Source organism: Dermochelys coriacea, chromosome 3 (assembly GCF_009764565.3).
Source record: "Dermochelys coriacea isolate rDerCor1 chromosome 3, rDerCor1.pri.v4, whole genome shotgun sequence".
In the NCBI taxonomy this organism is placed as follows: domain Eukaryota; kingdom Metazoa; phylum Chordata; order Testudines; family Dermochelyidae; genus Dermochelys; species Dermochelys coriacea.
Window position 1 is genome coordinate 18,023,708 of NC_050070.1, and position 27,050 is coordinate 18,050,757.

General features: G+C 41.8%; 1 protein-coding gene across 1 annotated transcript in view; it reads left to right on the forward strand.

The window, feature by feature from the left end:
- The window catches only part of ATAD2B (ATPase family AAA domain containing 2B), a 180,933-nt gene that overhangs the window by 142,562 nt on the left and 11,321 nt on the right, over positions 1-27,050 (forward strand). Inside the window, 2 exon segments of the mRNA XM_043510164.1 lie at positions 122-259; positions 24,659-25,357. Of these exon segments, the coding sequence (XP_043366099.1) occupies positions 122-259; positions 24,659-25,357 (837 nt within the window).

Consider the following 27,050-nt stretch of genomic DNA (forward strand, 5'->3'; position numbering starts at 1 on the left):
GTTTAGCAATGTCCATCTAAATGTTAATTGCTTTGTTTTTAATGCAATGCTAGGCTTCTTTTTGTGTTTGGTTTATGCTGCTCAGATTTTTTAAATAGGTGTGCATATCTTTTATGTGCAGGCTTATCAGTAACAACAGAGCAAATAAATCCTCATGGTTCCAGTGTACGGAAAACAGAAACTAGAGTTGAAGAGGCATTTCGGAACAAACAAAAAAATGCAATAGCGGTTTGGCATAACTCTGCAAATAAATGTGCATGTGAGTACTGCGATCACATTGTATCAAAGCAAGAGCACTAGCCCAGAGAGCAATGACCATGGATTTGATATACACCTAGAAAAAGACTATTATTTCTATAAAATATCTGTTTTAGTTAGTGATTTCTTTTATTTCTCCTATAGAAATAGCTTTTCTGTCTTTAAGAGGCATCCATTTTCCAACGTCATTAAATCTCTGCTAAGGCAACCATTGAAAGGAAGTGGAAAGCAGGATTTCCAACTGTTTTTGCAATGCCAAAAATACAAATATTACAATAGCTTTAATGTATTTTTTTCAATGTAAAATAATTCTAACTCCAGAAAAAGTAATTTTTTATTCGTCTTAAGAAGGTTTTCAATTTACGATTTTTGTGTTTCACATTTGTACATAAATAAATATTTCCTGTGTTAAATTGTCTATAAGGCAGTTTTTTATGGTAGAAATTGGTAGGCTTTAATTTGTTTGCAGGGATCCAGTTGTGAGCAACTTAAGTGTCCAGTGCTGAAAGCTGATGGGCACCCTCAACTGATCTCATTTAAATGAATGGAAGATGAGGTTGTCCAGCACCTTGCAGAATCAGGACATCAATTCTAAAGTACAAAAGTGTCTTGTATTATGTTTGATGGTATGCTGTATAGGTTTTCTGAATGTTGTTTAGGTGGTAATAGGAACTAACAACAATTCTTGAGAGGTTTACTGATAAAAGTAATTAAATGAGCTGCAATGAGCTTGGTTATAAAATTGTACTATGTGAGCTTATTTGACCAACCAGAATAAGGGGTCATATGAGAGGGAATGTGTGGGGGCAATTCACTGAGACTAATGAATGAGCTTCCAGTTGAAACTGTGGGGTCAATTATAAATATTTAAGCAAAAACTGGATAACTACTTAGGGAAGTTTATGTAGATCGAAGCAGGAAATTTTTTCACTGATCTTTCCTTTTTCTCTAAAGTAGAATCATAGAATCATAGAATATCAGGGTTGGAAGGGACCCCAGAAGGTCATCTAGTCCAACCCCCTGCTCAAAGCAGGACCAAGTCCCAGTTAAATCATCCCAGCCAGGGCTTTGTCAAGCCTGACCTTAAAAACCTCTAAGGAAGGAGATTCTACCACCTCCCTAGGTAACGCATTCCAGTGTTTCACCACCCTCTTAGTGAAAAAGTTTTTCCTAATATCCAATCTAAACCTCCCCCATTGCAACTTGAGACCATTACTCCTCGTTCTGTCATCTGCTACCATTGAGAACAGTCTAGAGCCATCCTCTTTGAAACCCCCTTTCAGGTAGTTGAAAGCAGCTATCAAATCCCCCCTCATTCTTCTCTTCTGCAGACTAAACAATCCCAGCTCCCTCAGCCTCTCCTCATAAGTCATGTGCTCTAGACCCCTAATCATTTTCGTTGCCCTTCGTTGTACTCTTTCCAATTTATCCCCATCCTTCCTGTAGTGTGGGGCCCAAAACTGGACACAGTACTCCAGATGAGGCCTCACCAGTGTCGAATAGAGGGGAACGATCACGTCCCTCGATCTGCTCGCTATGCCCCTACTTATACAACCCAAAATGCCATTGGCCTTCTTGGCAACAAGGGCACACTGCTGACTCATATCCAGCTTCTCGTCCACTGTCACCCCTAGGTCCTTTTCCGCAGAACTGCTGCCGAGCCATTCGGTCCCTAGTCTGTAGCGGTGCATTGGATTCTTCCATCCTAAGTGCAGGACCCTGCATTTATCCTTATTGAACCTCATTAGATTTCTTTTGGCCCAATCCTCCAATTTGTCTAGGTCCTTCTGTATCCTATCCCTCCCCTCCAGCGTATCTACCACTCCTCCCAGTTTAGTATCATCCGCAAATTTGCTGAGAGTGCAATCCACACCATCCTCCAGATCATTTATGAAGATATTGAACAAAACGGGCCCCAGGACCGACCCCTGGGGCACTCCACTTGACACCGGCTGCCAACTAGACATGGAGCCATTGATCACTACCCGTTGAGCCCGACAATCTAGCCAGCTTTCTACCCACCTTATAGTGCATTCATCCAGCCCATACTTCCTTAACTTGCTGACAAGAATGCTGTGGGAGACCGTGTCAAAAGCTTTGCTAAAGTCAAGAAACAATACATCCACTGCTTTCCCTTCATCCACAGAACCAGTAATCTCATCATAAAAGGCGATTAGATTAGTCAGGCATGACCTTCCCTTGGTGAATCCATGCTGACTGTTCCTGATCACTTTCCTCTCCTCTAAGTGCTTCTGGATTGATTCTTTGAGGACCTGCTCCATGATTTTTCCAGGGACTGAGGTGAGGCTGACCGGCCTGTAGTTCCCAGGATCCTCCTTCTTCCCTTTTTTAAAGATGGGCACTACATTAGCCTTTTTCCAGTCATCCAGGACTTCCCCCGTTCGCCACGAGTTTTCAAAGATAATGGCCAAGGGCTCTGCAATCACAGCCGCCAATTCCCTCAGCACTCTCGGATGCAATTCGTCCGGCCCCATGGACTTGTGCACGTCCAGCTTTTCTAAATAGTCCCTAACCACCTCTATCTCTACAGAGGGCTGGCCATCTCTTCCCCATTTTGTGATGCCCAGCACAGCAGTCTGGGAGCTGACCTTGTTAGTGAAAACAGAGGCAAAAAAAGCATTGAGTACATTAGCTTTTTCCACATCCTCTGTCACTAGCTTGCCTCCCTCATTCAGTAAGGGGCCCACACTTTCCTTGGCTTTCTTCTTGTTGCCAACATACCTGAAGAAACCCTTCTTGTTACTCTTGACATCTCTTGCTAGCTGCAGCTCCAGGTGCGATTTGGCCCTCCTGATATCTTTCCTACATGCCCGAGCAATATTTTTATACTCTTCCCTGGTCATATGTCCAACCTTCCACTTCTTGTAAGCTTCTTTTTTATGTTTAAGATCCGCTAGGATTTCACCATTAAGCCAAGCTGGTCGCCTGCCATATTTACTATTCTTTCGACTCATCGGGATGGTTTGTCCCTGTAACCTCAACAGGGATTCCTTGAAATACAGCCAGCTCTCCTGGACTCCCTTCCCTTTCATGTTAGTCCCCCAGGGGATCCTGGCCATCTGTTCCCTGAGGGAGTCAAAGTCTGCTTTCCTGAAGTCCAGGGTCCGTATCCTGCTGCTTACCTTTCTTCCCTGCGTCAGGATCCTGAACTCAACCAACTCATGGTCACTGCCTCCCAGATTCCCATCCACTTTTGCTTCCCCCACTAATTCTACCCGGTTTGTGAGCAGCAGGTCAAGAAAAGCGCTCCCCCTAGTTGGCTCCCCTAGCACTTGCACCAGGAAATTGTCCCCTACGCTTTCCAAAAACTTCCTGGATTGTCTATGCACCGCTGTATTGCTCTCCCAGCAGATATCAGGAAAATTAAAGTCACCCATGAGAATCAGGGCATGCGATCTAGTAGCTTCCGTGAGTTGCCGGAAGAAAGCCTCATCCACCTCATCCCCCTGGTCCGGTGGTCTATAGCAGACTCCCACCATGACATCACTCTTGTTGCACACACTTCTAAACTTAATCCAGAGACACTCAGGTTTTTCCACAGTTTCGTACCGGAGCTCTGAGCAGTCATACTGCTCCCTTACATACAGTGCTACTCCCCCACCTTTTCTGCCCTGCCTGTCCTTCCTGAACAGTTTATAACCATCCATGACTGTACTCCAGTCATGTGAGTTATCCCACCAAGTCTCTGTTATTCCAATCACGTCATAATTCCTTGACATCACCAGGACCTCCAGTTCTCCCTGCTTGTTTCCAAGGCTTTGTGCATTTGTATATAAGCACTTGAGATAACCTGTTGATCGCCCCTCATTCCCAGTATGAGGCAGGAGCCCTCCCCTCACAGACCTTCCTGCCTGTGCTTCCTCCCGGTATCCCGCTTTCCCACTTACCTCAGGGCTTTGGTCTCCTTCCCCCGGTGAACCTAGTTTAAAGCCCTCCTCACTAGGTTAGCCAGCCTGCTGGCAAAGATGTTCTTCCCTCTCTTCGTAAGATGGAGCCCGTCTCTGCCCAGCACTCCTCCTTCATGGAACACCATCCCATGGTCAAAGAATCCAAAGCCTTCTCTCCGACACCACCTGCGTAGCCATTCGTTGACCTCCACGATTCGACGGTCCCTACCCAGGCCTTTTCCTTCCACGGGGAGGATGGACGAGAACACCACTTGCGCCTCCAACTCCTTTATCCTTCTTCCCAGAGCCACGTAGTCCGCAGTGATCCGCTCAAGGTCATTCTTGGCAGTATCATTGGTGCCCACGTGGAGAAGCAGGAAGGGGTAGCGATCCGAGGGCTTGATGAGTCTCGGCAGTCTCTCCGTCACATCACGAATCTTAGCCCCTGGCAAGCAGCAGACTTCTCGGTTTTCCCGGTCAGGGCGGCAGATAGATGACTCAGTCCCCCGGAGGAGAGAGTCCCCGACCACCACCACCCGCCTTCTCCTCTTGGGAGTGGTGGTCGTGGAACCCCCAACCTCAGGACATCGCATCTCATGCCTCCCAACCAGCGGAGTCTCCTTCCGCTTTCTCCCCCCAGACATATCATCTGGTCCACTCTCCGCATTGGTACCTGTGGAGAGAACATGAAAGCGGTTAGTTACCTGTGTCTGTGTTACTGGAACCCGGACATTCCGCTTACCTCTTCTGGAGGTCACATGTTGCCAAGCTTCTTCACTGGCCTCTTGGCTCCTCTGTGCAACCTGCTCTACATCTTTAGAGCTTTGTGCCCCTAGAAGGCTATCCTGAGTTTGGTCCAGAAAATCCTCAGTCTCTCGTATACAACGCAGGGTCGTTACCTGTTGCTCCAGACCTTCAATCTTCTCTTCCAATATGGAGACCAGCTTGCACTTTGTACAGACAAAGTCGCTTCTGTCCTGTGGAAGAAAGACAAACATGGCACATCCAGTGCAGGTCACAACAGGTCACAACAGCTGAATCCCCCCCTTCCATATCACCTACCTACTACGGAGCTTCCTCAGAGACGTTGGCAAAATGTAAGCCTCACTTTTTGTACTTTTGGGGGGACAGGGCTGTGTGCATGCATCCGTCCGTGCATGAGTGTTGGTCCCAGGATATGAGACACACAAGGTGTGGTAACATCTTTTATTGGACCAACATCTGTTGGTGGAAGAGATAAGCTTGAAGAAGAGATCGCTGTAGCTTGAAAGCTTGTCTCTTCTACCAATAGAAGTTGGTCCAGTAAAAGATATTCCCTCACCCGCTTTGTGTATGTTTTTGGCATGGTAATGATATCTTCCTGGCACCAAAAAATGTTTTGGAAATATATAGGATAGATTTGGCATCAAATAATTCCAGTCTGTGGCCTGTATTTGTGGCCTTGTTTCTTGTCCAGTCCTTCAATTCCTATGCTTAAGGAATTAAAGAATCAGCAATATGAAGTAATTGTTTGTCTGAGACGTTCTAAAATAATGGAAGCAGAAGTTTGCTTTCTGTGTTTTCATTTTGCCACATGAATAAAGAAAAATGTGGACACTACACAAAAAATAAAGATAGAAAAGAAGGTGGCCCATGATTGTTTGCACTCAGTCCTTATGTGCCCTAAAACAGATTGCCACACTGTGGTCCACAGAGTGCTTCCTGGTGGTCTTTGAGGTACTTTGCTGCTGTTTCCTTCCTTCATTTCCAGCCAGGACTCTTGTGGAGCGGAGGGTCAGCTGCCACTAGTCACTATTGTATTAAAAAAAAAGTTGCTGCTTCCTTCCTCTCTCTTCCTGACCCTCTGTAGGTGACACACTGGTAGTTGTCTCATGGGTACGGCGAGCAGCCATCAACTGAAGGAACTGCCAACTTCTCCAATATATAAGTGCAAACTGAGCTAGTGTCAAAACACTGTCCTCAGGAAGATCTGGAACTATGGAGAGTGGGAGAGAAGAAAACTACAGGGCTGGCTGAGATTTGGGAGCAGGCAGGAGGCAGTCAGTAACCTAGGTGGAAGAAGGGAGCTGGGTTAGGTTGCTGCAGGGCTGGGGTGAGGTATCTGGGAACTAGAGGAAGAAACCGAGAATTAAATGAATAGCCAGGATGGACCACCAGTATCTTGGGGAAGAGGGTCAAGGAGGTGGAGGCACAGGATCTGGAGACTAGTGAGAGAGAACTGTGGGGCTTGGGGCCCAGAACAAGCATGAGAAAGAAGTTGGAAGCAGGGAAGGGAGTGAGGGGATGGCGTCAAGCAAAGGAAGAGCAGGACTAAGCAAGGAACAAGGGAGCTTGAATGGCGGCAGATTGTGGGGCAGGACTGACTTTGTGAGGTGGTGGTAAAACAGATTGCAGAAGATAATCTTAGAATCATAGAAACGTAGAACTGGAAGGGACCTCGATAGGTCATCTAGTCTAATCCTCTATACTGAAGCAGGACAAAGTATTATCTAGAAGATTATTTTGTTTATAGAAAAGCAAAAAGGAAATTCTTTGGAAGAGAGATTAAAACCGAAGAACCTTTATACAGATTTCTTGTGACTGTCATAATGTGGATAGTTTGTGTGTGATTGGTTTGGAAAGGACTGATTCTGAACGGAGGGGAATAATTTATTTTAGAGCCAGAGTAGGATGTTTTGTGATTTACAGGTCAGTGAAATTAGGAGGGGATGAGGTAGTCTTTGCTATCAAAAAAGTTTGGCAACACTTGGCTTAGAAACTTAGTAGTAATATCAGAAAATGATTGATATAGTTTGATTATATGGACCAATACTGTTCTTTATAGTTAGCATTTCTGAAACAGACTTCCATTTTTTTCTTTAAGGCTGAAACTAAATTCAATTTTTCCTTATATGATGTTGATCTAGCTTTGATGTAGTCTTTTTGTATGCAATTGTAGCATCTTCCTGATCAATTTTCTCTTCCACAAGATTTATTTATAACATTTAGAGAATAGTTGCCAAAAATTGGGGTAAGTCATATAAAACATATAATAATAAACCCTTTTATAAAGCAAGCTGTTGCGCATCTTCTCCTTGGGAACCATACTGGAGAAGAGAATTTTTTTCCCCCGCGCCTCTCAGATATTTCAGTGGCTTTGAAAAATTATGTAAAAAAAAAAAAGATTGTTTATGCAAAACTACTACTAAAACAAGTTTAGCAAAGAATTGCAGTTACATTTTATCAAATAAAGATTTATGGTCAAGAATAACCAAGACTTGTGCATTTTTTATATCACGAAGTCCTATAATTTGGATTTCACCTATTTACTACTTTGTGAAATTGGTGCCATACTTTTAATTTTAATGTTAGTAATGTATTTTGGAATGCTTATTTCTCACTGATTAAAGCTCAAGGTCTCTCTCTATACCTAAGTGAAATTGTGTTTCTCAGGGTTAGATGACATGGTGGAAAAGGCAGTTGAGCTGCTTCTAAATTGTGACTTCCACTTTTACTACCATTGGTTGAAGCTGTCACATTGTAGGTGACCTAAAAGGGTTATTCTAATAGGAACTGATGAAAATTCATCCCTGAAAATACCAGCTGACAGATGCCTTCAGCTTGGCTCAGTTTAGCCTGTTCTTTATTATGAACTACATTCTCTTCTGATACGTTGTTATCCACTGAAGTAAATGAAGTTATTCTGGATTTACACCAAGAGCTAAATTTGACCATATGCTTCTGATTGTGTTTGCTACTTCTCTTGTGCCTCACTATCCATATTGTGAAGTTCAGTGTTGTTGGCATTTTCTTAATATCCTTGGCATACTGTTTTCACACTTTGAGTTGATAGTTAATTCTACTTCACGTTACCTTGAAAACATAGATCATTTTTACAGTCAGGCCTCTGAGATATTTTTCTTTTTTACTGTCAGTCAGATTTCTTAAGCAATAATTTAAGTGCAGGGTAGACTTTTCTGTTTTGTGCATAAAATATTTTTGTAGAGTCAGAATCTTCATTTACTGATACTTTTGAGGGGTATATATTGCCTTTTCTTTGGTATTAAGTTCTGCATCCTTTTCCAAAACAGTAAGAGCTCTACTATCTATACAGACAAAACCCACTGTTTACTAAATATATAAAAGAAATTAGTAGAGGTTGCAATTATAAAATGAAACTATAGCAATTCTGAGGTCCTGGCTAGCAAATAGGCCATGTAGTGTCAGATTAAAATTAATTTAAAATAAATACCAAAAATATAAAATCCCAACACGGTTTGTTATCCCTAGTTCAATTACACTGGTGGCTGTCCTAGGTAGGGTGACCAGATAGCAAGTGTAAAAAATCGGGGAGGGGGGTGGTGGAGGATAATAGACCCCAAAATCAGGACTGTCCCTATAAAATTGGGACATCTGGTTACCCTAGTCCTAGGCTCTGGCAACTTTCAATGTTTTTACAATTGTGTACGCTAAATCTGGTAGTACCAATGAGGAATATTTGCTAAAAATAGCTTTGTGTACGCTCCACGTACCCTGGCAAAATAGGGAACCTATAATTCATCAGATCCATCGGTGATAGTAACAAGGAAAGATGTAGTGTTTTACCACCATGGCATCTAACTTTGCCCTATGTGGAGGTGATACTGATGTGACTTGGGTGTAAGTTTTGTGGGAACACACCAGTGACATGAGTGAAGGGTGAGTGGGGTTTACAGTGGTATAACATGAGTGATGGGTGGGGGTGTGTGTGTGTGTGTGTGTGTGTGTGTGAGAGAGAGAGAGAGAGAGAGAGAGAGGTGGATTAGACAGTGCTGGTGGTGTGTCTTGTCCCGGGTAGCTGGCAAATTAGTCACTGCTGAAGCAATTTAAAAAAATACGTTTTGGAGGCTACAACAGCTAGAAGTGCCCCTTTAACTATTGCAAAGTTGCTGTAATAAAACTTAGTTCATATTGCTGTGTCTTGCCAGTAGATGGAGCATGTAGCACATTATTTTGCTGTCTTACAGTCAGATGCTTCAATGTTACATCCAGATGGTCCCTGTGGGGAAGATTTGCTTTTTTTTGTTGTATTCAATAGTACTGTATTAAATTGGTGGAGTAGACTCATCAAGTGCTGTTCTGCTTGCATAAGAACCCGCACAACTTGTTATTTGGAGTGAGAGGTACTACAAATGTCTTATCCGTGTTTGACAATTGTAGGAAGGAGAATTCTTGTAGATTTATTTTAAAGCTAGTGAAGTATTAAAAATAGAATTAAATTTTAATCTGACGTTTGGAATTTATGTTACAGCAAGTAAAAATAATAGGAGAAACATATTACTGACTTTATTCTACTAGAGTAAGCCAGACTGTCTGTGAAGCTGCTTGTTGCTGAGACCAACCAAGGAAATGACCGGGGATGTGGGGGGAAGACATACTTCATGAATAAAACCAATGTTTAGTGTATTTAAGTAAAAGCTGTGGCTTTGGATAGATTAGTCTTCACCAGTATTTGCAAATGACCTAAATTTTGATGTCTGTTAAACCTTTGGTGGAAGGATAAAGAAAGGTCTGCTACTTTTTTTTAGAGGGGGGGAAGGAGGGATGGTGACAATTTTTCTATAGCAATGTTAAAAAGAAAAAAATTCTATTTCCATTACTCATCCTCTTTTTTTCATTCTCACTCCCTCCATTCAAATTCCATTTATTCAGTTTCCTTTCCTTTCTCTTTGTGATGACTTCTGAATGCTTAGCAGATGTTAACTAGTATTGACTAGCGACTCTAAAGAGTGAGAGTGAGAGAGCCTGAGGGAGGAGAGGAAACGCTGGCTGCCCAATATTTTTGACAATTTTAACCAGTTTCTGCATTTGTGACCAAAATCTGCACTGTTTGTTCTGGAATTTCAGCACTGGTGTCTGATTTGCATTTTAACTGTCACCTAGAACTGAAGGGTTAAGATGACTGACACTGATTAAAATGCTGGTAGCTGCTGATGCCTTGTCAGGCTAGTGTTTCAAATGTTGTTGCTTCTGATGGAACTGCAGTGATGATAGCATAACAAAGGTAAAAAAAAATTATGGGCAAGAAGTGTAGACTCAGCCATACAGGCCTCTGCTATATTGCTTCATTTCAAATAATAGATGGTGCAGCCTCTTAAGGGGGTGGTTTAGTTGACAAGCCTCCTGAACTTTAAAGGAAACTTTTTAAAACATTAAAAAAATAGTCATCTTCAAAGTGAGTTACACACACTAATTAATCCTCAAAACAATCTTATAATGAGGTAGAGGGAAGTATTATTGACATTGAGTGTTTGAGCAGTGGCTGCAGATGGAGTTACTACCTGAATCAGGAGTTCCTGTTTTTCTAGCGTGAGCTCAGACAACTACTGTAGATCATGACTATACCATACATAGTTTTGTATTTGGAACATACAAGAATTGCCATGCTGGATCAGAGCAGTGTTCCATTTAAAGCAATTTCATGTCTCTGACATGAGCTAGAAACAGATGTTTCACAGGAAGGTGCAAGAAATCCCAAAGTTCACAATCGTATATTGCTGATTTTTGAGGCAAACTTCTTAACTAGTTTAGTTAATGCCTTTCTAAGCCTTTAAGAATTAGGCTTTTGTAGCTTCTAATTTAAAAAAAAAAATCCTATGTAACGAAACTATGGATGTTTTTGTTACTCTTGACTCTCTAGTTGTTTTTTTAATCCCATTAAACTCTTGTTCTCAATATCTAGTGGCAGAAAGTCCCATAGGCTAATTATGGATTGCATAAAAATAATTTTTTGTTCTTTTTAAATATGCTGCCTTTCAGTTAAATTGAATCTTTTTGTTTTGTGTTATGATAGAGCCAGTGGGAGCTCCTGAATGACGTTTTCTGTATTTTTTTTCTTTTGTACATTTCTCTCTCAATACACTTCATATTTGTCTCCTCCTAACTCAAATAATCCCAGTTTAGCCTCTCTTTGTATGAGAAATCTTCATATGTCTGAAAACATTCTGATCACCAGCCATGTTACATTTATGTCAGGCCCGCAAGGGGACTACTGAGGAGAAGCCTTTTCTCTTGCAAATGAGTTTTTCTGAGTTCACAAGGTTTATACTCAAATCAACAATTTGACCATGAACACTGCATGTATTAGTATAAGAAGATGGTAAACAAAGGATGTGATAATTATGCATTAAATTGTGTAAAGAATTGGACTAAAGGTTGCTGTACATTGTTACAGAATGGTTTTTGACATTCTACCTGTAGTTTTTGTTTTCCACCTTTTTTCTTTTGTGTGCTTTATTTTCTGAGCCATGTTCTTTGGTTCTGTGTTTCATTAATTTTAATTTCTCCTTTTGACATAGAAACTAATCTTGCAATGAAAAGCCTTCACAACATTCTCTTCTGGCCAATGATTTGAAACATCTGTCTGGATTTTTTTAAATAAACTTAAAGTAAAAGGCTGTACTTAAGTTAATACTTCTGGAATGGCATATGACCTACGGAGCTTTGCAGTTGTTCATAATTACCTCACATTATTGTTATATGAAGGATGGTATTCAGTGGGCCTGAAGAGCCAACTGGATTGGCCAGTCCTGTCAACACCTGTAATAGCTACCACTTATGGAGATGCTCAACAGGAGTACAAAGGCTCTGGACCATATAGATTTACTATATATAACTGGACTCCACAGATGAAGTTAATCTGTTTTCATTTTCTTGGCATAATTTTTCTTTTTAATTTTTGTGTCTGTCTGCCCTATCCCAAAATTAACTATTGTAATGCTATATAATGATTGGAATGGGAGAAGGTTCATGCTAAATGATGAAAGGATTATATATTTGTGTCTCCTTTCTTGAGTAAGTGAAGTCAGGTTCATCTTTTGAATGCTTGTCTAGATATATTCCACTTTTGGTCAGTATGCCCCCTGTGTACTCAACTTCAGATTGTTTTGGCCAGCATTGTTCATTGGAGTTGCACCTGTGCGCTGAATGTCCTTGTGTCTCCCACTCGAGCATATAGGGTTTGGGCTGTCCCCAACCGTTCCTCAGTTACTTATCACTGCTTGCTTGTGGCTACGAGTTGCAACTTGCAGTGTCCGAGCTTCTTGCCCACTGTGTGTTCTATCAATTGTATTGTAAATATATAGATAAATAGCCATTAGGGGTAACCTTTGATATCCAAGAAGAAGCAACTTTTTTTCTTTTGTCTGAAATTTTACCAGCACCGGGTAACACAAATGGAACACAAATCTCCGGCTTTAGAAACTGCCCTTCACTCGAGACACTAATGCCTCTTAGAAATGGGTATGCAAAATGCTTATTGTGTCTCAGTGATGTGCCATTTGTAAATTGTTCTTAGAGAACTCAAGGCTAGAGTCTCACCTGAAGTCGCTCTTTTTGAGGAGGCCAGTGCATTCCTCTTCAGACTCTGGAGTGGCTGGGGATGAAAATCCTGAGCACTCATCCTCAAAAATTATTCCCGCTGGCTTGTCTGCATATGTAGATCATCAGTACCTCAGAAATTACTTGGTTCCAACCTCTTGTCACTGAGGCCCCGGTACCAACACTTTCTATTCACCTGCCTACAATACCGGTGTACTCCATATTGAAATCCTACACTGTGTTGAGAGACTTTATAGTTTCTTCAGTACCAGACTCCCTGATACTATCAGTAATAAAGGATATCTCCTTCGGTGCTGAGCACGTTAGCAGTATTGAAGCAGACAATTTAAAAGTAACCATGAGTGGTCAGTAAAAGATACCATTATTCAAGATACATTCATCAGGCGTGGTCAAACAGACATAGACCTGGAACACAAAGAGAAAAAACTAGTCACAAGTTCTGTTCCAGAGCAGGGAAAAGTCAAGGATTTGCATCCAACACATTCCTGATCCCCTGGTTCCTGGGTCTAATATATGCTTACCATCTGATTCCATTGTTCTAATCTTGATAGTTATCAGAACACTCAGGCAGGACTCAACCAGAATGATCATGATAGCACCAGGCAAGCCAGGGTTGTTTAGTTCAAAATCTCAGTGAATCTCTCTGTTCAACCTCCAATCCAGTTGCCTCTTCAACCCAATGTGATATCCCAAAGACGCTGCAGATTCTCCGTTTGGGTCCACCTTACCTGTACCTCATGGCATGGATGCTGGCTGCTTAACATCTGTGGAGATGACCTGTTCATCTGAGCTACAGAATATTCTAATCTACTGTAAAGAGGACTTTACGAGGCTTGATTACTCTAAGTGGAAGAGATTTGCGGTCTAGGCACACCACCATTAGTTATCTCTTTGTCAGGCTCAGATACCAATAGAAGGTATTCTTATATTTCAAGTAAGAATCTCTGGACTATCTGTGAGCTCCTTAAGGATCCATCTGCCAATTCAGGAACATTTGACCTTCTCACACTCTACAGTAGCTAGGTTCATGAAGGGCCTTATCTAGGTATATTCGGGGTCTTCTCCTCCTTGGGATCTCAACATTGTACTGACTGGTTGATGATGGGTCCAACTGTTGAGCTATTAGCTACATGTTCCCCGTTTAATTTATCCATCAAAGCAGCCTTTTTTGTAGCAAAGATATCTGCTAGAAGCTGAGGAGATACAAGCACTTGTGACAGGACTTCCATACATGGCATTTGACGTGATATGACGTGATTGGAATAACAGAGACTTGGTGGGATAACTCACATGACTGGAGTACAGTCATGGATGGTTATAAACTGTTCAGGAAGGACAGGCAGGGCAGAAAAGGTGGGGGAGTAGCACTGTATGTAAGGGAGCAGTATGACTGCTCAGAGCTCCGGTACGAAACTGTGGAAAAACCTGAGTGTCTCTGGATTAAGTTTAGAAGTGTGTGCAACAAGAGTGATGTCATGGTGGGAGTCTGCTATAGACCACCGGACCAGGGGGATGAGGTGGATGAGGCTTTCTTCCGGCAACTCACGGAAGCTACTAGATCGCATGCCCTGATTCTCATGGGTGACTTTAATTTTCCTGATATCTGCTGGGAGAGCAATACAGCGGTGCATAGACAATCCAGGAAGTTTTTGGAAAGCGTAGGGGACAATTTCCTGGTGCAAGTGCTAGGGGAGCCAACTAGGGGGAGCGCTTTTCTTGACCTGCTGCTCACAAACCGGGTAGAATTAGTGGGGGAAGCAAAAGTGGATGGGAATCTGGGAGGCAGTGACCATGAGTTGGTTGAGTTCAGGATCCTGACGCAGGGAAGAAAGGTAAGCAGCAGGATACGGACCCTGGACTTCAGGAAAGCAGACTTTGACTCCCTCAGGGAACAGATGGCCAGGATCCCCTGGGGGACTAACATGAAAGGGAAGGGAGTCCAGGAGAGCTGGCTGTATTTCAAGGAATCCCTGTTGAGGTTACAGGGACAAACCATCCCGATGACTCGAAAGAATAGTAAATATGGCAGGCGACCAGCTTGGCTTAATGGTGAAATCCTAGCGGATCTTAAACATAAAAAAGAAGCTTACAAGAAGTGGAAGCTTGGACATATGACCAGGGAAGAGTATAAAAATATTGCTCGGGCATGTAGGAAAGATATCAGGAGGGCCAAATCGCACCTGGAGCTGCAGCTAGCAAGAGATGTCAAGAGTAACAAGAAGGGTTTCTTCAGGTATGTTGGCAACAAGAAGAAAGCCAAGGAAAGTGTGGGCCCCTTACTGAATGAGGGAGGCAAGCTAGTGACAGAGGATGTGGAAAAAGCTAATGTACTCAATGCTTTTTTTGCCTCTGTTTTCACTAACAAGGTCAGCTCCCAGACTGCTGTGCTGGGCAACACAAAATGGGGAAGAGATGGCCAGCCCTCTGTAGAGATAGAGGTGGTTAGGGACTATTTAGAAAAGCTGGACGTGCACAAGTCCATGGGGCCGGACGAATTGCATCCGAGAGTGCTGAAGGAATTGGCGGCTGTGATTGCAGAGCCCTTGGCCATTATCTTTGAAAACTCGTGGCGAACGGGGGAAGTCCCGGATGACTGGAAAAAGGCTAATGTAGTGCCCATCTTTAAAAAAGGGAAGAAGGAGGATCCTGGGAACTACAGGCCGGTCAGCCTAACCTCAGTCCCTGGAAAAATCATGGAGCAGGTCCTCAAAGAATCAATCCTGAAGCACTTAGAGGAGAGGAAAGTGATCAGGAACAGTCAGCATGGATTCACCAAGGGAAGGTCATGCCTGACTAATCTAATCGCCTTTTATGATGAGATTACTGGTTCTGTGGATGAAGGGAAAGCAGTGGATGTATTGTTTCTTGACTTTAGCAAAGCTTTTGACACGGTCTCCCACAGCATTCTTGTCAGCAAGTTAAGGAAGTATGGGCTGGATGAATGCACTATAAGGTGGGTAGAAAGCTGGCTAGATTGTCGGGCTCAACGGGTAGTGATCAATGGCTCCATGTCTAGTTGGCAGCCGGTGTCAAGTGGAGTGCCCCAGGGGTCGGTCCTGGGGCCCGTTTTGTTCAATATCTTCATAAATGATCTGGAGGATGGTGTGGATTGCACTCTCAGCAAATTTGCGGATGATACCAAACTGGGAGGAGTGGTAGATACGCTGGAGGGGAGGGATAGGATACAGAAGGACCTAGACAAATTGGAGGATTGGGCCAAAAGAAATCTAATGAGGTTCAATAAGGATAAATGCAGGGTCCTGCACTTAGGATGGAAGAATCCAATGCACCGCTACAGACTAGGGACCGAATGGCTCGGCAGCAGTTCTGCGGAAAAGGACCTAGGGGTGACAGTGGACGAGAAGCTGGATATGAGTCAGCAGTGTGCCCTTGTTGCCAAGAAGGCCAATGGCATTTTGGGTTGTATAAGTAGGGGCATAGCGAGCAGATCGAGGGACGTGATCGTTCCCCTCTATTCGACACTGGTGAGGCCTCATCTGGAGTACTGTGTCCAGTTTTGGGCCCCACACTACAGGAAGGATGTGGATAAATTGGAAAGAGTACAACGAAGGGCAACGAAAATGATTAGGGGTCTAGAGCACATGACTTATGAGGAGAGGCTGAGGGAGCTGGGATTGTTTAGTCTGCAGAAGAGAAGAATGAGGGGGGATTTGATAGCTGCTTTCAACTACCTGAAAGGGGGTTTCAAAGAGGATGGCTCTAGACTGTTCTCAATGGTAGCAGATGACAGAACGAGGAGTAATGGTCTCAAGTTGCAATGGGGAAGGTTTAGATTGGATATTAGGAAAAACTTTTTCACTAAGAGGGTGGTGAAACACTGGAATGCGTTACCTAGGGAGGTGGTAGAATCTCCTTCCTTAGAGGTTTTTAAGGTCAGGCTTGACAAAGCCCTAGCTGGGATGATTTAACTGGGACTTGGTCCTGCTTTGAGCAGGGGGTTGGACTAGATGACCTTCTGGGGTCCCTTCCAACCCTGATATTCTATGATTCTATGATTCTATGATTGATTTCATAAAGATAGGGTGCCCTTGAAACCTCACTTGAAGTTCCTGCCTAAGATAGTCTGTAATTCCATCTCAATCAAATAATGTATCTGCCTGTTTTCTTTCCCAGATCCATGTTCCAACAAATACAAGGAGGAAGCTAAACTTCATAACTTAGATGTAGTTAGGGCACCTTCCTTCTACCTATCTAGGCCATTTAGGATGTGCCCTAGATTGTTTGTATCTTATGGATATAGGGTGAAAGGACAGGTTATATCAATACAGACACTTTCTAATGGATTTCTGAATGCATTAAGTTGTGCTATGAAATAGCCAATTTAGATCTACCATTGAGGGTTACGGTCCACTCCGTGAGAGTTCAAGCAGCCCTTGTAGCATTTTTGAGAAGTTTTAATAGTAGAGATATGTAGGGCAGCTACCTGGAGTACAGAGTGTACATTTTATCTAACATTATTCCATAGTAACAACATCAATATCTGATGTAAACATTGGCAGGACTGTCTTACAATCATCATTCAGCTAGACTCTTAGGTCACTGCTTGTGAGTTACCAACAATGGAATATATAAATATATATGGACAAGCACTCAAAGGTATGATTACTTACCTTACAGTGAATGTGTTTCTTCTAGATTTATTGTCCATAGAGATTCAATGATCTGCCCTCATTTCCCACTACTATGGAATCCTGTAACACCTGGATTTTGTATTGGTGAAGGAACTAAGGGACAGTTGGATTTTCCCAATCTACATCTTGCTGCATTTCAGTGGTGCATGATGTTATTCTTAGTCTGTATAGTGTATTTGTAAAGGTGCTGTGTAAGTGTAAGCTATTATATTACTACAGGTCATCTTTGTAGGACCTTAAGGTCCATATATTTGTAATAAAAGCGCATATTTTTCCACACTAGGTTGTCTCCTGTACAATAAGTTGTCATCACACAAAGCTAATAGAATTTTTTTTCATATGCTATGTCTTGTCATACATGTTGCCCATTCATTTCATTAGAAGTTTGTAGAATAAAATGGAAACACACATCTGTGAACTGAATGGTGACTGAATTTTCTCTTGCATGAAACAGACGAAAATAACCTTAATTGTTGGGTTGAGAACAATTTGTTAATAAAGCGGAGGCAAGACTCCGTGTGTGTGTGTGTGTGTGTATTGTAATACATGCACTTGCATATGTATTAATATGAATATAATATATTTTATTTTAATCTTCAAAGTAATTTACCATCATCACCCACCCAGTGCACTTTTCTGGAGCTTTTTGAACTTCAGTATCAGTTTGAAGAATTTTCAGTGAAAATTATGAGAACATCAAGCTTTTTGCTATGGATAAAAGGAAACAGTCTTTTTTGTTTTTTTGTTTTTTAAAGGTGTGCAATTGTTTAGATACCCATTCCCTTGCTCACTTAGGTGGAGTAATTGGTGATGGAGAGAGTGGGGCTGATGGGTAGAATCATAGAAATGTAGCACTGCAAGGGACCTTGACAGGTCATCTATTCCAGTCCCCGGCACTGAGGCAGGACTAAGTAGTATCTATATCATCCCTGTCAGGTGTTTGGAGGTTTTTAAGAATGGTTTAGATAATCATGAAGATTTCACAACCTCCCTAGGTAATTTGTTCCTAACTGTAAGGGTAGTTAAACATTGGAAGTTTTTCATAATGTCAAACCTAAATCTCTCTTGTTGCATTTTAAGCCCATTACTTCTCCTGTTCTCAGTGGTTAAGAAGAACAATTTATCACCCTTCTTTTTATAACAGCCTTTTATATACTTGAAGACTGTTACCATGTCCCCCTTCAATCTTCTTTTCTAATCTTGAGGTGAGTGAGCTTGTTTGGTGGTTTGTTGTTTTTCTTTCTCTTTTGGGTTACTTAAAGTTACGGTGTCAGTCGGGATTGTGTGTTTAGGGACTGTTTGAGACTATGTTCCCTTGATCATCTTTGATCAGCTTTAGTCAGCATTGAGATCACTCTTCCCCGGTGTTATTGACGATGGGGTTGGGCTGCCATAGGAGAGAAAGTTTTAAAAGCCAGAGGCTAAACAACCAAGAGGAATTAGCAAACGGGAGTTTGTTGGAGGGAGTCGCAATATAATTGCTAAAAGAAAAGGAGTACTTGTGGCACCTTAGAGACTAACAAATTTATTAGAGCATAAGCTTTCGTGAGCTACATCCGATGAAGTGAGCTGTAGCTCACAAAAGCTTATGCTCTAATAAATTTGTTAGTCTCTAAGGTGCCACAAGTCCTCCTTTTCTTTTTGCGAATACAGACTAACACGGCTGCTACTCTGAAACCTGTCAATATAATTGCTGTGATTAGGAAAGGCCACATTGCCAATGTCAATGCTGTTCCTGTCTCCTCCACCTGCATCTGTGTCCAGACAAAGACCCTGGCCATGGATGCCTCTGTCCAGATCCTGGTGTGGATTTGTAGACTGTGGACTGCATTTCCCTTTCATAGAAAACCAAGCTGAGGAAATTGTCCAATGTGAAAGGTGCCTGTGGGTGAAATCTCTCAGGAAACAGGTGGGGAGAGGTAGAGGAGGAGGTAGCTAGGCTGAAGAGCATCCATTCACACAAGGAATTCATTGAGAATATTCATATGGAGACCACCAAGGCTGAGGAAACTATCTAGCTAGAGCTGTCTCACCACTGGGGTAGGAGGATATGGCTCTGTCATAGGGAGGACACTGGCTGCTGGTTACTTCAGGCAGCAGGCAGTGCTCCATCCCTGCTCCCAATCTACTTATCATAGTGATGAAAAACAGTTATTCTAACCTGGCAACAAGGGATGAGGAGTTGCCTGCAAAGATGGAGAAGCTGTGTATCCCCAAGGGGTCGGAGGCATCCTTCTGACATGGCATCCCAGAAGGTATGCTACCTGCCAGGGGCCCGTATATTAGATGTTACAGAGGGATTGTCAAGAATCATCCAGCCCTCTGACTACTATCCCATGGATCCACGTAGGTACTAATGATACTGCACAGTATGTATTGAGCAGATCAGAAGTTATTGTCAGGCTCCAGGAGTAAAGGTGAAGTAATTGGGGGTGCAGGTGATGTTCTCTTTGATCCTTCTGGTCAAAGATGGGGACCCAGGCAGAGACTAATGTATCCTAGAGGTAAATGCGTGGCTGTTCAGATGGTGTCACTAGGAGGGCTTTGGCTTCCTTGACCACAGGGTGCAGTTCTGGGGGAAAAGGACTGTTGAGCAGAGATGGGGTTCACCTGTTGAGTAAGAGAAGAGTATCTTTGGACACAAACTGGCTAGTGAGGAGGAATGACTGAAATATTTGTATAGAAGGGTACAGCTTGCTCAGGAAGGACAGGCAAGGAAAAAAGGGAGGAGGTCTTACCTTGATGTTGAGATGGAAATTGGAGACAGATTTATTGAAAGTCTCTGTGTAAGGATAAAAGGAGTTAAAAAAACAAAGGTGATGTCATGGTAGGGGTCTATTATAGACCACCTAATGAGGAAAAAGTGATGGATAAGGCTTTTTTAAACAACTAACAAAATCATCTAAAGCATCGGTCTTGGGGGTGATGGGGACTTGAACTACCTAGAGATCTGTTGGGAAAATAATACAGCAGGTCACAGATTACCCAGCAAGTTCTTGGAATGCATTGGAGACAATTTTTTATTTCAGATATTGGAGAAAGCATCTAGGGGGAGGAGCTGTTCTAGATTTCATTTTGACAAATAGGGAGGCACTGGTTGAGAGTTAGAAAGTGGAAGGCAACTTGGGTAAAAGTGATCATGAGTTCATGATTCTAAGGAATGGGAGGAGGGAAAACAGAATAAAAACAATGGATTTCAAGAAGGCAGACTTCAGCAAACTCAGAGAATTGGTAGATAAGATCCTGTGGGAAGCAAGCCTAATGGAAAGGAGAGTTGGCAGGGTTTTTTTAAAAAGATAAATTAAGGGTACAAAGCAAACTATCCCAATGAATATGAGAGATAGGAAGTATGGTAAGAGGTCACGCTGGCTTAACCAGGAAATCTTCAGTGATCTGAAATTCAAAAAAGAATCGCACAAGAATGGAAATTAGGTCAAATTATGAAGGGATGAATATAAAAAAAATTACACAGGCATTCAGGGACAAAATTAGAAAGAGCAAGGCACAAAATAAAATTAAACTAGCTATGAATGTGAAGGGTAACAAGAAAGCATTTTAACAGATACATGAGAAGCAAGAGGAAAACCATGGACAGGGTAGACCTCATTCAGTAATTGGAGGGAAAGGCAATAACAGAAAACGCAGCAATGTCTGACGTATTAATGTCTTTTTTTTGCTTCAGTTTTCACCAAAAAAAATTAGCAGTGATTGGACTAACATAATGAGCCATAAACTGGGTGGGATCTGATGCTAAAATAGGAAAAGAACAAGTAAAGAATTACTTTCACAAGTTAGATGTCTTCAAGTCAGCAAGGCCTGATGGATTGCATCCTAGAATATTTAAGAAACTGGTTGGAGATCTCTGAGCCATTAGCGATTATGTGAGAATTTGTGAAAGATGGGAGAGATATCCCAGTACTGGAAAAGGGCAAATATCATTGAATATCAGGGTTGGAAGGGAGGTCATCTAGTCCAACCTGCTCAAAGCAGGACCAATCCCCAACTAAATCATTCCAGCCAGGGCTTTGTCAAGCCTGACCGTAAAAACTTCTAAGGAAGGAGATTCCACCACCTCCCTAGGTAATGCTTTCCAGTGCTTCACCACCCTCCTGGTGAAAAAGTTTTTCCTAATATCCAACCTAAACCTCCCCCACTGCAACTTGAGACCATTACTCCTCGTTCTGTCATCTGCTACCACTGAAAACAGTCTAGATCCATCCTCTTTGGAACCCCCTTTCACGTAGTTGAAAGCAGCTATCAAATCCCCTCTCATTCTTCTCTTCCGCAGACTAAAAATCCCAGTTCCCTCAGCCTCTCCTCATAAGTCATGTGTTCCAGTCCCCTAATCATTTTTGTTGCCCTCCACTGAACGCTTTCCAATTTTTCCACATCCTTCTTATAGTGTGGGGCCTAAAACTGGACACAGTACTCCAGATGAGGCGTCACCAATGTCGAATAGAGGGGAACAATTACATCCCTCGATCTCCTGTTAATGCTCCTACTTGTACAGCTCAAAATACTGTTAGCCTTCTTGGCATATTGTTGACTCATATCCAGCTTCTCGTTCACTGTAACTCCTAGGTCCTTTTCTGCAGAACTGCTGCCTAGCCACTTGGTCCCTAGACTGTAGCGGTGCATGGGATTCTTCTGTCCTAAGTGCAGACTCTGCACTTGTCCTTGTTGAACCTCATCAGATTTCTTTTGGCCCAATCCTCTAATTTGTCTAGGTCCCTCTGTATCCTATCCCTACCCTCCAGTGTATCTACCTCTCCTCCTAGTTTAGTGTCATTTGCAAACTTGCTGAGGGTGCAATCCTCGCCATCCTCCAGATCATTAATGAAGATATTGAACAAAACCGGCCCGAGAACCGACCCTTGGGGCACTTCACTTGATACTGGCTGCCAACTAGACATGGAGCCATTGATCACTACCCGTTGAGCCCGACAATTTAGCCATCTTTCTATCCACCTTATAGTCCATTCATCCAGTCCATACTTCTTTAACTTGCTGGCAAGAATACTGTGGGAGACTGTGTCAAAAGCTTTGCTAAAGTCTAGGAAAAGTATTTATCTATAAAAAGGTGAATAAAGACAATCCAGGGAATTATAGACCAATCAGCTTAACTTCGATGCCCAGAAAGCTTATGAAGAAAATAATCAAACAATCAATTTGTAAGCACCTAGAAGAAAATTAGGTAATAAATAACAGTCAACATGGATTTGTCAAGAACAAATCCCGTTAAACCTACCTAATCTTCTTCTATGACAAGGTAACAAGCCTTGTGGATGGGAAGACGAAGTAGATGTCCCATATCTTCACCTTTAGTAAGGCTTTTGGTACAGTCTCACATGAGTGTCTCATAAACTAGAGAAATATACCCTAGATCAGGGTTCTCAAACTTTTTCTTTCTGAGGCCTACCCCAACGTGCTCTAAAAACTCCATGGCCCACCTGTGCTACAACTGTTTTTCTGCATATAAAAGCCAGGGCAATTGTCTGGGGTCCCATGCCACAGGGGCCCCCACAAAGCTATATTGCTGAGGCTTCGGCTTCAGCCCCAGATGAAAGGGTTCTGGGTCCCAGGCTTCAGGCCTCTGCGGTGAGGCTTTGGCTCTCTGCCTTGGACCCCAGCGAGTCTAACACTGGTCCTGCGTGGCAGACCCTCTGAAACCTGCTTGTGGCCCCTATGGCGCCATGGATCCCTGGTTGAGAACCACTGACCTAGATGAACCTACTATAAGATGGGTGTACAACTTGCTGGAAAACTGTATTCTGAGAGTAGTTAACAATGGTTCGCAATAGAGGTGGAAGAGCATATTGAGTGGGGTCCTGCAGGGATCAGTCATGGATCCAGTTCTATTGAATATCTTTTAAATGGACCCTGAAATCTTTTTATTTACTTCTTATTCTTATTTTTTTATTTTCTCTGGAGTCTGGTCCTTGACTATACCTTGACAAAAAATTGGTGAATGCCTTCTTGCAGAACCTGGAGAAGTGTATATGAGCTCCACCAAAGTTGTGCATGATACAAATGCAGTTCATCATTAACAATACAGTGAAATTGACTATGTAGAAAGTGCTGTTGAATACACAAGCTAAGGTGGGAAAAAACAAAAATTTCTCAAAACTTTCAGTTCTAGTATTCTTAGAGGTTACTTGTAACAACAGAATGTGTATACTTTTCAGGTAGAATTATGATTTTTCAAGGTGAATGTGTCCTGTTAAGAACTTTTTAAACTAAAAAGTTAATGACATTTTTTGTTAATGTTGTAGTTAGTAAAGTCTTGAAACTAGTTAAATTATCAGATTAAGTGGCACTTTCGGAGAAGGCATTCTCAACATTACATTTAGTTATGCTTCTCTGAGCTCTTGTCATTTAATGTGCAGCACTCACATGGTACTAGCATCTTCAGAGCAACTTTGTGAACACTGATTTTCATAACTGACCCAGTGAGGTGGGTAGGTATAGTTAATGGACTTAGTTTTTTTTCATTTTGAAAGACTGTCACTTTGACAGAGCTTCCCCTTAATACTGATTTGTGCTGACAGCATCTCTCCAGAGAAAACCATGTGACATTAAGTATAAAAGCCCCCATTTTTAGATGGAAAATCTTTTGCAAAGTGGTTACCTATGCTCTTTGGCAAGTTATAATCTGTATCAGAGCAGGAATTGGAATCCAGGAGTTCCCATCTACCAGTCTTTGCTCAGTCTACTAAAATACACTTTTTCTCATCATCTGTGCTCTTACAAGGAACACTGAAATTCAACATTACAGGTGAATACTCTTCCTGAGCTATTGTTTGAAGTTTATATTAGGAAAATCACCAAAAACCTCTTTTGAGATTGGGGTCCCATTGTTCTAGACACAGTGCATATACACACTTGGAAGACACTGCCCCATCCCAGACAGTATATAATCTAAATTGAAACAAAGTATACAATAGGAGGGAGGAGGACAAGGGTAATGAAACTAAAGTCATGAGGTTATGCAGCTTAATTCTTGCACAACATAATAGTTCCAAGTTATCTGAAAGAGTTAAAAAAAAAATGGAGTAAAGGTTGGCTTTCCTCAAATTCTGCATCACACAGCTATAATTGTCTGTCTGATATTTAGTGGTCTAAATAGAAGTGGGTTTTCATGAAGAATGTGATGAAGGAAAAAGGAGTGGCCTTACCAATTAATTTAATCAGTGCTTCCTGCATACTTGGTTAGTGTAAAATATCCACGATGGATGGGACTTTCAGAAGGGATCGGCATTGGCCTGACTCTGCTCTCATTGAAGCCAGTGGGAGTTCGTTTTCTGTTGATTTCAGTGGGAGCAGAATTAGCTCAATGCTAATTTGAAAATCCCCCCCCCCCCCCCCCCGTGGAAAGTTTGGGAATGGTGGGTGTCTGTTAGTATGTAGTCAATTATCGTAACCCATGTGTTGCAGATGTGTGTGCATTTAAAAGTGACATGTTTTCTCTCTCTTCCAATTCAGTTCGAATAAGGAGGAAATCAAGACGACGTTCGCAGTGGGGTAAAGGCATTATTAAAAAGAGAAAAGTCAACAATTTGAAAAAAGATGAAGATGATGCAAAATTTGCTGATGAAAATCATGGGGAGGGCAGGAAGCTGCTGGAGAATGGGGAGCTAGAAATCAGCACAGACTGCATTGAGGAGAATGGAGAGGAAATGGGAGATCTGTCTATGACAAATGATGAGTCCTCTTGTGATATCATGGATATAGACGCAGAGCAGAGACTTAACAATGGGACAGTAGGGAAAGAGAACAGTTTTGCATCAACAGAAGAAGAGAGTTCAAATGAATCCCTGTTAGTAAATGACAGTCTTACTGTGAATGCTGAAAAGGAATCAAGGAAGGAGTCTCCATCTAAGTGGGACTGTGTGAACGGTGAGGCATCTGCACACAGCTTAGAGGGGATACCTGTTCCAGAATGTCAGAATGGTAAAGCAGAACCAGTTGATGTTTCAGCATGTGACCATGATTTGTCTCGTAATGAGCAAAAAGCTGTGTCTGAAGATCAGCCAAAGGAAAAAACAGAAGCTTCTGGTGAAAATCAGGGATCTGATTTGGTGAAACAGTCTAATACTGAAGTACCACAATACAGCAATAATGAAAAGACACCATTGAGCAGCACAGACGTTGAGACTAAAGATATTGAACCAGAAAAAGAAGGTATGGTTTACGTTTTCAGTACGTCCAGTACTGAGATTATTGCTAAAGTAAATATAGATGGGTATACTTGGTTTGTTGCAATAGCAGGTGATTAGTGTGTTTTGTGAACTGCAACCTGGACATTTTGAACATCTAATATTCTTATAACACAATTCCACCCTGAGTAAATGCCATTTTTGGTTACATTTCCTTAGATAAATAAGTCTACCATAGTATTGACAATGTTCTATATGCTTTTGTATGGTTTCTGTGGGGAAACTGCAAATATACAGGTAACATTTTGTGATACCGAAAAAAAAAACATTTTTTTAAAGATTCCTCCCACTGTTAGTATGGGACTTTAGTATGTTGTGGGTTCATAGTGCTTTCTGATCCAGGCATTTACAGTGTCACTGTTTCGGTTTTAATTCAATAAAATATAGAACATACATAATCTTGTAGGATTTCCTTATTGAAAATTTGAAGAATTTTGATGAAATCAGCTTGAGTAGTATATTTGTGTGGTTAAAAAAAAAAATTGAAACAAAAGCTTTTTGCCTGAGGTATACATGTTGCTTTGCAAGTGATGATCCCTGCTGGGAACAGTTTACAATCAATCAATAGATAGACAGACGTTGCAGAGAAAGGACAACAAAGAGGTAGGAAGGATAATGGTGAATAAAAGCAGAGAAACAACATCCCTTAGGGCCCGCAGTTTCCTGGGGGTGGGTAAAAGCTGTTCATTTGCTTGCTTGCTTTTTTGTTAACTGTTCATAAATGCGTACAAGAACAATGCGTCTTTAAAAGGTTAGTGTTAGGGTTTGCAAAAGAAATGAGTTTTAACAAAGGTTTTTAAATGATAGGTGGTGTTATTCCTCAGTGTATAAGGTTATGAAGTGTTTTCCAAGGATAAAGAGTAGCATGGAATAAGGTACAGTAATAAGTGATAGAAGGAGATGAAGAGTATGTGTAGATTAGAGACTTGAGCAAGGCAGCTCAAGATGAACAGGAAAAAGTGTGATTTGTCAAGAGAAGTGGATTTTTGGGGGCCTTGTAGGTTAGGAACACAATCTTCAACTTGATGTGGAAGGCAAGTGGTAGCCAGTGAAGGGACTCAAACTGGGGGCAATGTGGTCTGAGTAATAGGGGACAAAAATACTTTTAGAAATTTAATTATGTATAAACTGAAGAAACCCAAAGTGACAATCAGTATTTTAAGAAGAGAGGTGGGTTGAATATTGAGGCAAGAGATAACCTATGGTAGGACAGGATCAGCAGTATCAATAAAGAGAGAGAAGAATAAATTTTGGGAGATGTTTGTAGAGGGAGAACCACTAGGATTTGGCAAATGCTTGGATGTGGAAGGAGGAGAGAAAAGTCAAATATGACAGAGATTTCAAGCTTTGGTGTCAAAAGATATTAAAATTTTATGTTTAGTGCTGGAGAAGGGAGGGCTTGGGAGGAAAGATGAGAAATTTGGTTTAATCAGGTGGAGAGATTTGGAGAATTTGCCTTGCATCTGCACTTTCTTTAGAAGTTAAACAATTTGATGTTGCTCAATAGAGGAGATATAACAGACTCACTTCTGCATGACTTGAAAATTATTGTTGGGAATTAAGGGCTCAGTTTTGAAGTTGAGCTTTTTCATGGGTGCCTTTGAACTATACAGTTTTTATGAACATAAATTAACTTTTAGGAAACTATATATCATAAT